This window comes from Artemia sp. Qi Xiang Cuo, chromosome 3 (assembly GCF_049724085.1).
Source record: "Artemia sp. Qi Xiang Cuo chromosome 3, ASM4972408v1, whole genome shotgun sequence".
Classification (NCBI taxonomy): Eukaryota; Metazoa; Arthropoda; class Branchiopoda; order Anostraca; family Artemiidae; genus Artemia; species Artemia sp. Qi Xiang Cuo.
This window is the reverse complement of record NC_142796.1, coordinates 61,779,884-61,798,358: the sequence shown is the minus strand read 5'-3', so window position 1 is coordinate 61,798,358 and position 18,475 is coordinate 61,779,884. Positions and strand designations below refer to the sequence as shown.

The 18,475-nt window shown below is 35.4% G+C and overlaps 1 protein-coding gene and 1 pseudogene across 1 annotated transcript in view; both read right to left on the bottom strand.

The window, feature by feature from the left end:
- Ube4A (Ubiquitination factor E4A) overlaps window positions 1–18,475 on the bottom strand; it is a 109,675-nt gene that overhangs the window by 11,287 nt on the left and 79,913 nt on the right. Inside the window, exons 8-10 of the mRNA XM_089086257.1 lie at window positions 16,773–16,922; window positions 14,407–14,650; window positions 12,527–12,689 (exon numbers count right to left, since the gene is read on the bottom strand). Of these exons, the coding sequence (XP_088942383.1) occupies window positions 12,527–12,689; window positions 14,407–14,650; window positions 16,773–16,922 (557 nt within the window). The remainder of the gene's footprint in view (window positions 1–12,526; window positions 12,690–14,406; window positions 14,651–16,772; window positions 16,923–18,475) is intronic.
- LOC148954375 (kelch domain-containing protein 3-like) lies at window positions 17,165–18,301 on the bottom strand (annotated as a pseudogene).

Sequence of the window (18,475 nt, the reverse complement as noted above, 5' to 3'; positions counted from 1 at the left end):
TAAAAGATTATTATCATTTGATTGTCATTTGCATAGATTTTTAAAGTTATCAAACTTTCCCAAAGGTCTTATTGGCAATAAACATGTTTTGAAAATACTGATTTGACAAGAGTGATGGGGGACTCAAGCAAAGACGTCTTAATATCACTGTATCCCCCTCGCCATCATCTGTTAGTACGGAAATGGGCAGTGGACACTTAACTACGTGTTTACGTTCAAAATGGTTGAAGCATTGAAACATATTTATGAGAATATTGGTGAAGTTGGAAGTTTAAGTTCACCCACTACACATTCTCAAGTCACTGGACTTGAAAAGAAGCTGACGGCAGAGTATTTACAGGATAAATCAAGTTACACTCTACATCGTAATCGTAGAGTTAGTGGTAGTCACTATCGAAAAACTAAAGCCTTTTTCCCATTGCAAATATTACAAGCAGATCTTTTAACTCTAAACGAGATTCAACGGCGCCACAATGAGCCATACAAATACATTCTACTTGCAATTAGTGTTTTTAGTCGCTATGCATATGCCATTCCACTGCGGTCAAAGAGAGGTGATGGATTTGCTAAAGCTCTTGAAATCATCCTTGAACAGGATTGCCATAAGAAGATTCAAACGGATCGGGGTAGTGCATTTGTTAATGCTCATGTAAAGAAGGTTTTATGGAAATACAATACAATGCTCTATCGTAGTCATAATTCAATAAAGGCAGTACTGGCTGAACGATTGATAAGAACTATTCAACTTTTAATTTCAAAATATTGTACGTTGAAAAATACTGCTGCTCTTATTCATGAGTTGGATAAAATCATGTTGATTTATAATCAACGTCCTTATCAATCCCTGTCCAACTCAACACCAATGGAATTTCCTCGAGATAATGGCGCCAATACACTTGACCCTTTCTTAAACAATATTGCTATGGTGGTGGTGGTGAGAAGAAAAAGAAGGAAATTCAACGTTGGTGACACTGTTCGTATAAATCGAACTACTAATGTTTTTGAAAAGGGTAACTACATATGGTCCACAGAGCCTTTTAAAATCTCGAAACTCTTAGACACTACATCCATAACGTATCGTCTATGTGACATGAAAGATGATGAGATTCTTAGCGGTTTTAATGAATATAAATTACAAAGAGTTAAAAATACTGGAATCTATCAGATTGAAAATATATCTATCATCTATCATCTATTGAAAATATATCTGGAATCTATCAGATTGGAAATAAGACTCTTACTCGCAGGGGCAAGAGACAGTTGCTTGTTCGTTTGCTAGGATACAACCCTGATTTTGATTCATGGATATCCACCGAGGACGTACATAATGCCCAATAATTTCCATGTAACGTTTATGTCCAACGTCTCCGACCCTCTCTACAATGATTTGAATAAAATAAGTGATTTTTTGACAAAACTCTCCCCCCCCCCATCAAATTCGACGATAGAAAGTATGAATTTGCTCTTGTCGATTGTATTCTCATAAATACATATGATATTCTGAGAATACATCATACGTATGAGATAAAAGTTATACCATTCGATTGGTCACTCTTTGTCGACTATGAATGGGTAGAAGCGCTTAAATCTAGTGAATATCCCCATGTCACACTGAAATAAAAAGAATTTGGTAGTATGACTCATTTGTGTCGTATAATCAATAGAAAAATCTCTGTTTGTAAGAAAGGAACATTCCAATCTAATTATTCAATGGAACACAGCAAGATTTACATTAATTTACCCGTTGACAACGAAATGATCAATCTCAATGATAATCTGAGAGATGTTCTTGCCTTTAAACAGAATACGATCACTGGTAAAAAAAAACGCTGTAAATGTCATTAGGACGAATCGTGTTGTTTTCGCAGACTATCCACCCGGTTTGACCTCGGATTCTTTTACATTTCTTTATACTTCCTTTGTTGAAACATCGAGAGTTGGTAATCAAATGTTCCCCTTCTACGTGTTCTAGAACGAAAAACCACCCATGAACATGTTCATGACTGTAATATAAAGCATCTTCAGTATGTTTCTGTAAACACTTCGTATTTAGAACTCTGTCAGTTAACATTAAGAAGTGAATTAAGTTATTCTCTATCAATAACAAAAGGTTTGACTGTAAGAACATGTCATTTTTGACCCAGTCAACAACGAGATGGCTTATAGAAAAAATACATTTGTTTGTCCCGATATTGATTGCTTTATTAATACCCTCTTATCAAGGCAATTGGCTCACAGGATGGGCTACTGTAAAAACCTGTCGGTAATGTGAGGCGATGGTCATGGTATTTAGTTTGCTAGGCTGTTTCAATCTTCACTATTCCTGGCTAAAAAATGTATCAGTCCAGTTGCCACAGATTTTGCATCCACTACAATACACGTGCACATTGAGGAATACTGCTGCTTTTATTCATGAGTTGGATAAAATCATGTTGATTTATAATCAACATCCTTATCAATCCCTGTCCAACTCAACACCAATGGAATTTCCTCGAGATAATGGCGCCAATACACTTGACCCTTTCTTAAACAATATTGCAATGGTGGTGCTGGTGAGAAGAAAAAGAAGAAATTCAACGTTGGTGACACTGTTCGAATAAATCGAAATACTAATATTTTTGAAAAGAGTAACTACTTATGGTCAACTGAACCTTTTAAAATCTCCAGACTCTTAGACACTATACCCATAACGTATCGTTTATGTGACATGAAAGATGATGAGATTCTTAGCGGTTTTTATGAATATAAATTACAAAGAGTTAAAAATACAGGAATCTATCAGATTGGAAATAAGACTCTTACTCGCATGGGCAAGAGACAGTTGCTTGTTCGTTTGCTAGGATACAACCCTGATTTTGATTCATGGATATCCACCGAGGACGTACAAAATGCCCAATAATTTCTATGTAACGTTTATGTCCAACGTCTCCGACCCTCTCTACAATGATTTGTATAAAATAATTGATTTTTTGACAAAACTCTCCCCCACTATCAAATTCGACGATAAAAAGTATAAAGTTGCTCTTGTCGATTGTATTCTCAAAAATGCATATGATATCCTGATAAAAGATCATACGTATGAGATAAAAGTTATACCATTCGATTGGTCACTCTTTGTTGAGTATGAATAGATAGAAGCACTTAAATCTAGTGAATATCCCCATGTCACACTAAAATAATAAGAATTTGGTAGTATGACTCATTTGTGTCGTATAATCAATAGAAAAATCTCTGTTTGTAAGAAAGGTACATTCCAATCTAATTATTCAATGGAACACAGCAAGATTTACACTAATTTACCCGTTGACAACGAAATGATCCATCTCAATGATAATCTGAGAGATGTTGTTGCTTTTAAACAGAATACGATCACTGGTAAAAAAAAAGCTCGAACTCTCAGTGGGATGAATAGTGTTATTCTTGCTGATTATCCACCCAGTTTCGCCTCGGAATCTTGCATATTTCTATATGTTTTCTTTGTCGAAACATCAAGAGTCGGTAATTAAAATGTTCCCCTCCTATGTGTTCTTGAAAGAGAAACCACACATGAACATATTCGGCTCTATAATATAAAGCATCTTCAGTATGTTCCTGTAAACACTTCGTTTTTGGAACCCTGTCAATTAAAATTAAGAAGTGAATTAAGTTATTCTCTAGCAATAACAAAAGGTTTGACTGTAAGAACATGTCATTTTCGACCCACTCAACAACGAGATGGCTTATAGAAAAAATACATTTGTTTGTCCCAATATTGATTGCTACGTTAATACTCTCCAACCACGACAATTGGGTCATGGGATGGACTATTATAAAAACCGTTCGGCAATGTCGGGCTATGGTCTTGGCAGTTGGTTTGCTAAGCTGTTTCGCTCTTCAATACCCTTGGCTAAAAAATGTATTGCTCCGGTTGCCGCGGATTTTGCATCTACTACAATACACGCTTGGGGGGCTGGCATTGATTTAAAAAAAAGGGTTTCACAAAATTTCAGGTCCAGCGCACGATCCTTTGGCGAGCGATTGAAATCACAACAAAGTGGAAAAGGTTTAAAAAGGTCGAGAAACACCTCATCACTCATCAGTCTATACTCAGGTCAGAAGCGGAAGACACCACTTTTGTCAAAGAAGAAGAATAAGAAAAAGAAACTAACAATAGAAACTGTTAGATCGAAAAACGGTTTCTTTTCCTAGACTGAAATGGCATATCTACCCCACAAGGCATCTCATCCCAGGGTCACCACATCTCTAAATCTTTTCAATGCAGAAAGTGTAGATGTCAGTGTAAAAAATGGCTACTATGAACAACTCTACGCACAAGAACCGCTCTCTGAAAACATACATTTATAAATTTATTCAATTGAAGGCTACTTCATAGATTTATCATCCACATTTATTGATTTAAAAGCTGTGGTAAGGAAAAAGTCTGACAATCTAGCTCCCACTGCTACCGATGGATTATTCAGTGAAAATGGTACGCATGAAATGGTACAAAATCTGTTTAAACAAATATCTGTCTACATAAATGGAACATTGGTGAGCACTAGCAACAAGCTATCAAACTATGCAAGCTACACACAATTTATGCTAATGACTCCAAAGTCCTATAAGAAATTGAGAGGTTTGGCGATCGGCTATGACTATAGATCAAATGCTGATACTGATGGTGAACTCACTTGGGCAGTAAGCAAGGAGTATCATTTAGTTGGTAGACTCAATCATGAAATATTTAATATATTTTGGATGTCCCCCAATATTAAAATTGACAAAAAGTTACAGCTCGCTCCATCTAATTTCATGCTGGGAAAAACACTTGATGCATCACCCGATACAAATGTCAATCTCACCTCGGAAATACTTCATGTACGGAAACAACAGGTTATGAGTTCTGTTGCTTTGGCAATTGAAAAACTAAGAGCATCTGGGAATAATATCAAACTACTCGTTCCTCACACAATCACCAATCAACATCATATTGCCAGTGGTTCAAGTACCTACACCGATTCTTCATTTATCAATGGTGAAATTCCTTCGAAACTAGCTTTGGCTTTTGTATAAAGTGCCAGTGTTATAGGATCGTGGACAAGCTCTCCATATGAATTTGAACTGCTTGAATTAACAATGCAATCCCTGAATCGAGATTCTCAACTATATGAAAATGGTATAACCGATAAAATGTTCGCAAAAAGTCATGGTATCATTATTTTGGACTTGTCAGGTACTCAAGATAAGAGTATTGTCCGAACGGGTACTGTGCGTTTAGAGTGTACCTTTGAAAAACCATTGAGGGAGAGTGTAGCATTAATCTCACTCGATTAATTTGAAACCTATTGGGAAACTACCCCCGACGGTAGTGTTCTATAAGACTTGGCACCATGAACACCAATCAAATATTCGATGTATTTAACATGGATCAATATATATCCAAATACAAATCTTATCGCATACCTTGATATTTCCTTGAATATGTTAATACTGCTAACAATACCATTATCTTTTTTAATAGTGGTCCATCGATTTTGCAGATGGGGCATTGGCTATGCATCTTTCAAACAGAAAGTAATATAGAATTTTTTGATCCCCTTGGTCTACCATATACATTCTACACAACTCACATAAAAAATTCATTGAAAGAAGTGGGAAAAAATTATTCAAAATCGGATGCGAGTACAAAATTTGTCAACCAAAAGTTGTGGTTTTCATGCATTAAAATATTTTATTTTTCAATGTCGTGACTATACTTACAGTGAGTTTATCAAAGTTTATGTAGACAATCCTCATTTGAACGACTTTCTAGTAGAGAATATTCTATCAGACCTGTATAATATTGATTTCAGTGCCCTAAGAATAAAGTGTTTTAATAATGTATGTAACTTTGTTTATTAATAAAATATGTATGTACTATAAAATTTTACTGTCTTCCGTGTTTAGATTTCTTCTTCTTCTTCTTCATCGTCTTTTAGGTCGTCGTCGTCGATAACGATTAGTGGTGGCTTATTATTAGGAATTAACTTGTAGTCATCCTGGCGTGCAAAGTCAGGGTCAACTTTTCCACGATATAATGTAACTTCATTTTTATTAAATCTCTTTGTGAAGTCAATGATACTATTTATGATTCAGATTATAAAATTCCCATGTTTTTATCTGACTGTTTGAAGTAATGTCGCACACAATATTCTCATATGAAGAATCACTTTCTCTAACAGCCAAATAAAAATCAGTAGGTTTATAATCATTACTACCATTGTCCTCACAACGATGAAGTAGAAACCATACTCTCTTCATTTTTTACAATTGAAACGTGCTCTAAATTTTTCTTCCCAAAAGGTTTTCCAATCATGCCAGGGTAAGTATTTCCCCATTGATCACACTTATCAAAATGACAATTGGAGCATAGATATCTTTTAGGATAAGAGCCAAAAGTCTCGTCAAGACAGGAATTACAATCCTTAATTTGTACAGCGTATCCTCAATGCAACTTAAACGGATTGCATAATCTACACCTTTCATTATAGCCATCAACTATAGTACAGTTCTCATATTATGACCAGCAGCCCGATGTATATAAACATAGTGAACATGTGTAGAACATTTCTCCGATGTTGTCCGTCTCACTTCCAAAAGGAAACTGACTCACAATCAATAACAGGAATGTCTTCTAGCAGGAGGAGGAGTAGCAATGGAGTGACATCACAAAAACTCATCATCAAAGACATATTTATTATACGTTTCGACCATGCAGAACAAAATGACTATCCCAAAATTTTGATCGGGTGACTTTGGGGAAAACATGAGCGTTGGAGGGGGCCTAGTTGCCCTCAATTTTTTTGTCGCTTAAAAAAGGCACTAGAACTTTTAATTTTCGTTAAAATGAGCCATCCTGCGATATTCTAGGACCACTGGGTCGATACGATCACCCCTGGGGAAAAAACAACAAAAAACAAATAAGCACGCATCCATGATCTTTCTTCTGGCAAAAAATACAAAATTCCACATTTTTGCAAATAGGACCTTGATACCTCTACATTAGGGTTCTCTGATATGCTAAATCTGATGATGTGATATTCATTAAGGTTCTGTGACTTTTAGGGGATGTTTCTCCCTTCTTCGAAAATAAGGCAAATTTTCTCAGGCGCGTAACTTTTGATGGGTAAACTTGATGAAACTTATCATCAAGACTAAACTTGATGTAACTATATATTTGAAATCAGCATAAAAACGGATTCTTTTGATGTATCTATTGGTATGATGATTCCATTTTTAAGAGTTTCGGTTACTATTGACCCGGGTCACTCCTTACTTACAGTTCGTTACCATGAACTGTTTCATAGCACTGCTGCGTTTAAGGTGGGAAATAGGGTTAACAGCTGGTTTTATATTAAATCAGGATTTAAGCATGGTTGTATTCTATCCCGCTTTATATGGATCATTTTGATGGACTTTGTCTTAAGGAGCACAAGAAAGGCAATAGGAGTCCATGGAATCAAATAGTGAAAAAATACTCCCCTGGACTCAGATTTTACTTATGACTTAAGCACCCTAGATGAAAGTGTGAGCAAAGTGAATGAACTTTTAGAGGCTTTACGAATTCAGGGTGTTAGAATAGGTTTGAAAATTAATGTTAAGAAGTCTAAATCACTAAGGCTAGGAATAAGTGAAGATGAAAAGGTGACATTGGCTAACAAAAAGAATGATCAGGTGGATAACTTCACTTACCTTGGTAGCATTGTTAGCAAAGAGGGTGGAGGCATTGAAGGTGTTAAAAATAGAACAGCCAAGGCCAAGAGTGTTTTTTCGCAATTAAAACAAGTTTGGAAGAATAGGAAGATAAGTCTGCAAACCAAGATTAGAATATTGGAAGGTACAGTGATGACACTGGTCAAATATGGCTTGAAGCATGGGCGCTCCGAAAACCGGATGAAGATTTACTACATCTTTTCCAGAGAAATTGCCTACGGATTGTTCTGGATACCCCGTTGACTGACCGTATTTCAAACAGTAGGCTGTACGAAAAATGCGGTTTAACCCCTCTTTCCAGGGCTATAATGAAAGAAAGGTTGAGATGGCTAGGGCACGTTCTGCGATTGAAGGATGACCGATTGCCGAAGATTGTCCTTTTCGGCCAACTGTCTAGGGCTAAACGGAAAGCAGGTCGTCCTCGTCTAGGGTGGGAGAATGCCATGGAGAGAGATTTAAAGGAAATGGAAAATTCCTGGGAAGGTGTAAAGAGGGAGGCTTTGAATAGATTAGGATGGAGGAGGAGTGTGGGTATATATATATATATATATATATATATATATATATATATATATATATATATATATATGTATATGTATATATATATATATATATATATATATATATATATATATATATATATATATATATATATATATATATATATATATATATATATATATATATATATATATATATATATATATATATTAAGACAAATGAAACTCAGAGAGGAAAGAAAATAACAAAATGAAAAATAAAATAAAAAAAGGTGAAAAAACGAGGATTTTGTCAGCCAGTGGAAAACCATGAAGAAGAAGAAATAAGCAAATATGTCGACAAGGACCTCCGCCACGTCGTCCTCAGTGGCAATCAAAAAAGAAGAAGAAAAAAAACGAAAATCTAACTTTTCGAAGTTTACCCGACAAAGACAAAACAGACACTAAATAAAAACCAGGCAGGAATCAATGAAAAAGAATTTACCAAGATGATTGAGCAAAAATCTTTTGCCTTGCAATAGTTTCAGCTGGTCTACACTTTCGGTTTTCATTAGATATGCAAATAGGTTCTTTTAAGTTATACCGGGTGAAAATATTGATTGAGTCCTTCAAAATTAACTGTCGTAAATTGGGCTTAATGAAATATCTCCAGTATCTCTCTTTATTGCAAAATTTTGGTTCATGTATTTTTTTTTATCTCAATTACCTCTTTAAAAGTTTCTGGTTGGCCATTTAAAGTTGATATTAAGGTTGCCTCGTCAAAAAGAACCAGATGGGTCGGATTTACGAAAATATGCGAAGCCAATGCCGAATCAAAGTTGTCATTTTTATTTTTTAATCTCAGGGACTTATCTATTGAAATTTTGTGTTCATGTAAACGTTCACCTAGTTTTTGATGGGTCCCACCAATGTAAAATATCCCACATGAACACGGGATTCTGTAGACACCACTACCCAGTACAGGATCAGTTGTATCCTTATATATATATATATATATATATATATATATATATATATATATATATATATATATATATATATATATATATATATTGATAAAACATTGGTCAATTTCAAAGATGAAAGTAATGATTTTGCTTTTCCCTCTGTTTTAGTCGATCAACTTCGATGTTTTTCCTTTTTTCAGCAACATTTGTCTTGATTCACTGGGAATCATATTAGCCCGTGTAAGTTATTTCAACCCTGAGTTTATGATGACTCCTTGTGTTTTTTTGTGTGTTTTTTTATTACACCACTTCTTTATACGAAAAAACTATAATGTACGTAGCTGTCCTGATTCCAATTCCAAAAAAGGAAATAGTCAATGATGCTAGTCATGAGAACTTTTAACAAAATAGGTTAGTGGACCTCAATCAAACCTAGTGGGATGTAGGAATAAGTGCATCGGTTTTTTTTTCTTAGGTGCACAAACACAATCCATGCTCTGCGTAGAGTGTTCAAAGGGAGAGGGTCTTAAACGTAGAAATAATTATTTTTACTCAGAGTTTATTGTGAATCCAACTAGCATTAACTTAAGTTGGTGCTTCGGTACACAGGTTGAGCCTCTGTAAGTCTAAAGTGGGGAAAACAGTTTGCTAATTTCGTTACCCAATAAATTTCAATTTGGGTAAAATCGGAGATGTTGGTTGCTAATTTCTGTAATCAAGGAAATCAATTAATAATACAAATAAAACATCAGTAGACATGATGAGTACAGATGAGAGTATGAGTTTCTTACTTGCAAAAAAACCATACATTTTTGCTGGGAAAACATAGTCATTAATGTAAATGGAAGAAAATACAAAATAAATATACGTTGATGTACTAACATCGAGCTCCAAGAGTCAAAAATGTGAAGTCAAAAGAATGAAATCTTTATCAGAGATTATTTGTTCCTAGCACCACCTGTATTTGTGCCAAGTACCGCCAGTGTACGTGGCACATCACACCGATACCCGTACTGATGGTACTAGGGTATGGTGTCAAAGTCGAGATCGGGCAAGATCTCTCGTGGACTATTCTGCCACCAATATTCTGTCCTGAAGCCACTAGTTTAAGTCCTCTGCACCACGGTGCCACGACCAACTCACACGCGCAACGGATTCTACGAGTTCTACTCTTGCTGATTTGCGATAACCAGTAGGGATACGACAAGAGTACTTTCCGTGGTATGTATGTACCACACTATTTGGCCCAAGGTGCTGCTGTAAGGATCCAAGTCATCAAACCCCAAAATTAACCTTCTAAAACTCCTACTTTCCCTCAGGAAAGATATCTTAACTAATACAGGACAATCTTAACGTACTGAAACTTTAGTCAATCAAATAACCTATCTCAAATTCTAGACTAGTCAAAAAAAAAAAGTAAAAAGTAGAAATAACAAACTTACTTCTTTTCAAGTCAGATCTCATAAAAGGGATGAAATCAAATTTGCTTTCAAAGGACAAAAATAAAACGAGAACGAGGCACAGCTCATGGGAGAACCGACCAATCCCAACCATTGGAGGGCGCAACGTAAGGACAAGCGGCATCCCAAATGTACGAACTAATCCTCCCTTTCACCCAACTCGAATTTCACCTACGTCTAGCCATTTAAAGATACATTTTATTCGGGATGACTCATCCTAACTACGCAGTTTCTACTCAAAGCTAATTAGCCAGTCGGTGAGAAATTACCCAAAATATTACGTAAAATTGAAAGCCAAAGATTATGAAGTAAACAGAAAGGGTGGGGGGGCGAAACAAAAATTCACAAAAATGGGAATAATTTAATTTAGCACAAGAAACAACAAAAATGACATTTATCTGATAATTAGGGCCAGGGGACCCCAAAACTGATACAAAGTATCCGAGGTTGATCAAGCTGAAGAAAATGTGGGACAAACTTTCTCAGAAGCCCCACCACTCGGACTACTTACGCCAATTGGAAGGAGGAACACTCGCAATTATTCCCTCCTCTCTCCCTAGATTTCAAAACAAATTGTTTTTGTACATTCATTACAAAAATGGAAAAAAACTTCCTTCCCTTCCCCCTTCATTTTTAAGAATTATTGCATGAAGCTTCTATCCAAATTTCAAACTACTGCCCCGATTTCAGTTCCCAAAGATCACCGGCCTGAATACCGAAGCCCCGATTCGTGTGAAAACCTTAACTTAAAGTAGACCAAATTTTTAGTCAAGGTTTCTGACATTCTGATAATGAGCCATATTTTTCATGGACATAGTCGTTTCAGAAGATTATAGACCATAACAGACTCATTCAAAAACTAGACTTGGTTAATTAAAGCGATTGAAAAAGCTAACTGGCACAGATGTTTCCGTTGTGGCGTAGAATCAAAAATGGGTGAGATTAGTGATCGTTTTTCAATCTGCACAACCCTGGTAATTCGGTCAAAGAAAACCGAACACTGACTAGACGCTGAATTCGGGGATTTAACATGTTTATAATGGAAATAAAAAGAATAGTGGCACATACAGTCAAAGGTTGTCAAGAGAAATATTAAAAAAAAAAAAAAAAAAAAAAAAAAACGCGAAAACACTTATGAAAAAAGCTTCACAAGTGGTGCTATTGCCCGTTGCTTTAACATACAAAAAATAAAAGAATAATAATAATAAACAGAGTCCCGTCAGCTTTAGAGTTTTGCTACGCAGCGTAAGACAGTGTTCATTCTTTTTTTTTCATTTCTCGGACACCGAGTTGAGTTTGTAGTCTTACCATTTTCTAATATTCTTTAAATTTAGCCATGGAAAATCATTGATAAAAGAACCTGTGATTACAAGGAACATAATCGATGCTTAAAAAAAAGTTTTTTACGTTCTCATAACAAAAAAAAACAAAAAAAAACATATGAACTGACGATATGTATTCCAGCACTAGAACCACGTAGACCAAGGTTTACAAAAACAGACAGCAAGACAAAAACCTAAGCAATACGACGTATATACAAGTAAGATATAGTCCAACCCATTATACAAATATTTTCAAACTCTTCTTGCCTTTTCGTGTCTATCCTCTACTCTCCAAAAAATTTTGTCCGCGGTGCATCCCTACACGGACGTCCTTTCCCATTTCCCTTATACCCATATGGCAATTACTCTTCAGAATTACCACCACCCATTCTTTCTCTCTCATTCCAATCCCACAACTTTCATCCCTCAGGTACTACAACTTCTTGGAATTGCACATACAAGTGCTATAAATTCTCATTACATCCACGCATAGGACACAAATATGGATAATTCTTTAACCTAACTCCCCAAAACAAAACAAACATAATAAATAAGTAAAGGCTTACTCAAAACATTCCCAGCCTGTTGAAATAGACTAGAACTATAGCTGCGTCCATCTGCAGATACGGCAAGGCAAAAATTGCCATTTTCTCCCAAGTTGACATAAATACGGCAAATACAGGTAACCATTTCAGCTGGCTTGAATTCGTACTTTTCAAAGTCTTTGACCTAAAACAGTCATTTGAACTAAAATACTATAATACGAAAACTACGACTGCAGTATCTTAGGAACGGCTAACGATATTAAGTTAAAACTTTCAGGGAACAAAGAAGAGGGTTTTGAACTAAATCAAAAGAAATTTTGCGCATCTAGGTTGTCAAAATGGTTTGCGTAATGCCACAGGAATGGTAAGGATATTAAGCCAAAATGTTCAGGGACTGTTGAAATACAACAAGATCATTAGCATATTTACATCCAGGGTATCACAAGGGGGTCTTTGAAATATCTCAAAAACGGCTAGGTTATTAAGATTTGAACTTTCAGAGAATGTTGAGTGGAATATTGAACTCAATCAATAGACAAAAGGTGCATCCAGGTTGTCAAAAAGATGAGAATTGTATCTCAGAAACAGTAAGGATATTAAGTCAAAATTTTTAGGGAAGGGTGAGGGGGATGTTGCAATAAATTAAAGAACCCTATTTGCATACATGTTGTCAAAAGGACACATGTGAAATATCTCAAGAACGGCAAGGGTATTAAATTTGAACTTTCAGAGAATACTGAACTCAATCAAAAGACGTTATGTTCATCCAAGTTGTCAAAATCACATGTTTTCCACAAAACACCAAGCAAACACTCATGCCAAAGTCACAAATAAAGAGTCTAGATTCAAAAATAAAAAGAACTGTATGATGCCTCTGATATATTTTTATTCTTTTATTTCATTTTTATTCATATGTAATCCTTTGAACAATATCACAGGGGGATTCTTTCAAGTACGTTATCAATAAATTACTGTTCACAATCAGAATCTTAGTTTAAAAACCGTTCCAAAGATTGACTTCAAATTGAGCGAAATTTATGGGATAATTATATTGAATACAATCCTATATTTTTATTCTTAAGCCCAAAACCTGAAAAACAATATTCATAACATTAAACAGTAATAAAACTTCAGCAATCAAAAATGGACAGAAATTAATTAAAAAAACTTTCCGAAAAATAAGTATTTCAAAGAAAAGTAAAGGGCCATATTAAAACATAAAACAAACAGAATCAGAGTCGTATAATAATTCAAACTTAACGTAGAAATTAAAATAAATGGTCAAGTCAAACCTAAAAACGAACAGAAATTACTGCAAAACAAGAGTTTAGCTGCTGCCCCACCTTCACTGTAAATCTTCTATAGTCTATCGGGTCATTTGCGCTTTACTGACAACAAAATAGATTTCAACTTTTTTTTTATAATTATAGCACATTTTCATTAGTTCGTTTCAGTCATCTTGATAATTTATCATGATTTTATTTTTTTATTTTTCGTCAACGTTTTGAAAACATCAACCACACAGTTTCTGTGTTCAAAACACAGTTTTCAATAAAACGCAAATGAAATAATATACTTTTGATGCTATACAGTTACGGGAGCAGGCCAGTAGCCAAAGTTCTGTTTCCATCTATATCATATCTGTTATTATCTTTATGTTTTGATCCGATTTAATTTCTGCTGGTTTTGGGTTTCATTTATTCTTTGATAGTAATTTCTGGTCATCTTACGTTTAAATTATTATAGGATCTCATATCTGCTAGTCCTAAGTTCTAATACGACTCTTTTACTTTTCTTTGAAGAACTCCTTTTTTGGAAATCATTTTTAGAATTAATAATGAGAAAGTATCAAAAGAGAAAGTCCCATCTGTTTCCCAACTTCAAAATTCTTAACAATTTACCTTAAACTCTCGATTCTTCGGACCAACAAGGTGTAACAAAAAATAGTTCAACATCGAGGCAATTCGATCGACTAATACAGACGTGTAGAATATATCTTTAATCTCTGACGTCAATGTAGAAAGCATTTTGATTGTAGCCAATCCCAAGTGATTGTGGAAGCGAGCAAGCATTGTTATGTGCTGGAATGTGGCCTCTCGTTCTGATCGCTGGAACACTGGCACACCTGGCCAACTGCCGTCTCCTCTAACATTAAGGATAAAGACTACAATTAGTGGCAGTTCGAAAATAGAGAAAATAGACAAACCTTAAAGAATTTAACAGGCGTAACATTTTAAAGTCTTGGATAAATATTAAGCTTTTTCGATTGCTTGGCTAACTAAAAGACAGACATATCACTTCATCTGCCTTCTAGCACTGATTCCGAGTATACTAACTGCTACCCTCAAAAATGTACCCCAGCCTCCCTTACGAGGCCAGAAATAGTCATGCACTATACACAAAAGTAAGAGCTTTCTCTAGATTAGTTTAATTCACAATTATAAACAAACTGTTAATGAGACATAAGCACAAGAAATAACACCGTCAAACAAAATCAGCAAACAAATATATTCGGCGCTAATAGGAGGAGAAGTGGGGTGTGTTAGCGACGCTAACAATCCGTACATTTGGAATCAATTTTAAAGAAGTATTAACAAGTAAGAAGTATAAGAAGAATTTAAGTTACTTAAAAGAAAGTTTTGCTGAGATCAGATGATCATTTCTCCTAGATGTCCTGATGACAGTAATTTAGATGCCCCTACCCTACTCAGAAAATTTTGAAAACTTTAAAAGAGGTTTCTCTGTTTCATAGTCCCCAAGCTAAACAAAATGTTTCGAATTTCCATTTCTTGCCGTTATCAAGTAACATACCGCCGATTAAGGGAAAAAAGTGAAACCATTATTGTTGCGCTGCTACGCAATTATTATTACTACTACTAATAATAATGTATTTATTTACCCACCACCTACAAAATATTATAGTGGAGCAAGGAAAAATAAAAGTAAAAAACTAATTACACCAATAAAAAGAAACACTTAAGTTATTATAGGAGAAAAACGTCGTCTATTTAGCATCACTTCTATCACAAACTTCTCACAGATTCTAGACCTTTCTTTGACTGGATTCATAATTCCAAATCTTTCAAGACGGGAATTCCGTTGCCGCTTGGGAATAAACAACAGAAACTTTGCGTATCTAAAATAGCACTTATTAATTTTGTCTATGTCACTTTCGGCAAGGAGATGAGCCACACAGGCGAGGTAAATAACGTGTGGTTGGCAAACTGAGCGATAAATATAAGCAAGTGATTTCCTGGAGTATCGCCCCCGATTTGGAACAACATAGCAACTTATCGCAGCATAAAGCAACCTGAAGCTACAACAGGTAAACAAGTTCCTTCTTCGCCTAACACTATTTATTCCTCCCCAGAGGAGGGACTCTTTGTTCCTACCCGTCGAATTCTCATATTCTTAAAATCTTTTATTATATTCTCTAATCCGATGAGTTTATTGACGTTCAGCCCTTCGTTCAACCCAAAAGGGTGGGTTCCCGAAAAGAACACATTTTGACTAGCATCAAAATATATATCATTAGGTAGGGTACATAGTTTCGCGGAAATTTTTATGACTGTCAGCTCAGCAAAAAAGTTTCTTGAAAAACATCTTTTAAACTTAGGAAGGCCACCATAGACTTTTTCCACATTTTGCCAATAGTCTTTAGTTCCACATGGCAAGTACATAAAAACAAATAAATAAATAAAAAGATTGACCATTAAATGCAATGCAAAATAAAATCGCAAATAGAAAAAATAGAGATTATTTTCTTATAGTTCCGTGGTTAAAAGTGTAGTTTATTTTCATTGATTTACGTCTGTAATGTATTTCCGTAAGCCAATCAAATTATTCCTTAAGTGTTTGTCAGAAAGGGAAGCCAAAGACCACAACCCTTTCAAAACATGGTTCCTTTTCCTTTGTTAGTGTGGAATTCTAAGCCAATAAAAATAACGAAAAATTAAATCCTAATTGATCGCTTCTCTCTTTGAAACTTTAAGTCGGAAAAAGAACAAAAGTTGTTGATCACAAGGTTTTTTTTTTACAAGCAGCCCCTCTGTAGCCCTTAATATTAAAACTCACCGCTCTGCTTGCTGCTCCCTAATTTGAGACATGTAGGACAAAACCTCGTGTAATAAGTCATTTACCCCAGTGGCACTCATTAAAAAAAAAAGAATGGAAGGGGGAAACGTACAGAGGGAGAGCGAGTTTATTTGTTAAATCGCAACATTTTTTTATGAGCAGTCTTTCTATAGCCCTTAAAATTAAAACTTACCGCTCTGCTTGCTGCTCCCTAATTTGAGACATGTAGGACAAAGCCTCGTCTAATAAGTAAATGGCATCATTCATCAATAAGTTTAAAAATCTCAGGAATAATGGTGGATCTGTAGCTTCAATATTTTCAATGGCATCAACGGCAAGTTTCCTATAATAATTAGCAAGATTTAGTTATCACTCCGAACAAACAAATAAAATGACCCAAAGTCAACGGACATACCCGTGAATTTTCTGAAAATTAGTCATGAGCTTGTAATAGTGATCTTACCAGCGCATCTACGAATTTAACGGTTTCTGTTATAGGCACCATATTTTCATTTTTTTAGAGTAGATTGTGGCTCAGTGTTGGGACTCTCCCAGTGTACTAAATACATATTTTGATTAGAGGCTCTAAGGCCATGGGTATGGTGCCATAATTGCCTGGCTAACTCTGGAGATTCTATTCGAAACAGTAATACAGTGAAGCTGACATCAAATTGTTTTAGGCGAACTATCAAGAACTACAAGAGGAAAATTTTTCACGCTCAAAAGACATAGCGTTTGAAGTGAAGGTGCGAAATCAAGATTGATTAAATCATCACGGTGAATTGGTCTTCCACGCAAACCTTCACCAATAGGAGAAGTTTGATCAAAAGTAACGGCTCTATTTTGAACAATACACGTTGTGTGCCTTTGTTGCATCGAGATTGGTTTACCACAGCAATTCATTTCATCCCATCTATTTTCTTTCAGACAAAAGGCCCATAAATCGTTTAAATAATGATTAAATCGAACGATTATATCCACCAAGAACGAATATCTGGTCTCTGTACAAAAAGGCCAAATGACTTCACCTTCCAATAGGAGAGACGGAGGAATTTTCCACTAATGGTTTATACCACTGGGACTTCTTTCTGTCAAATACATACATCGCGTTATTGAAGTCTCCAAAATCACTATATTCGATTTTCTCTGCAAAGAAATATATACAATGGCCATTACCCGTAGCTGAATGAAATTCTCTCCCGACAGAAGTGCCTCTCGTGATTACAGTTCTCCAAGTCATACTTGGTATGTGGAGGGAACATATAACTGCTGAGTAATCATCTTCTTCATCATCGTAACCACCAAAAATATACATCGTATCGCCAACAAGAGTGGGTTTGTAACCGACCCTACATGAAGGCCTGTAGCCGTGTGTAGTTGGTATATCCCAAGTGCTATTTTCTAAATCAAAGTGATATAATGTGTTGAAAGCTGCAACTTCGTCCCGAGCGTATGGAAAAGCTTTTCCTTCCCAGAGTATAGCGTTGTTCTTGTATCTTCTGACTGCATAACCGAACCTGTAACATGGTACACTTCTTCCTTCAATCTAATGCTTTTTATAGTCAACACTGACCAGCGAAAAGTGTCTGTTTCTAAGCAGTAGACATCTATATCTCTGTGTTCCACCTCCTTTGAGTAATATCCTCCTAAGCTAAAAATTTTGTTTTTCCATTCATTCGGTGCATGATTCTCTCCGGGACTTCCAGCTAAATGTATACTCCACAGAATCCATCAAGTATTTCAAAGGTGACAAGTTAATTGTGTTGTTTCTTCTATCAAAAATATTACTAAAATAATATTACATTTTACTAAAATGCAAAAAGGTTTTACTAAACCTGGATGCACAAAGTGTCTTTTGATTGGTTCAACACTTTCTTCAAAATTCTCAGAAATTTT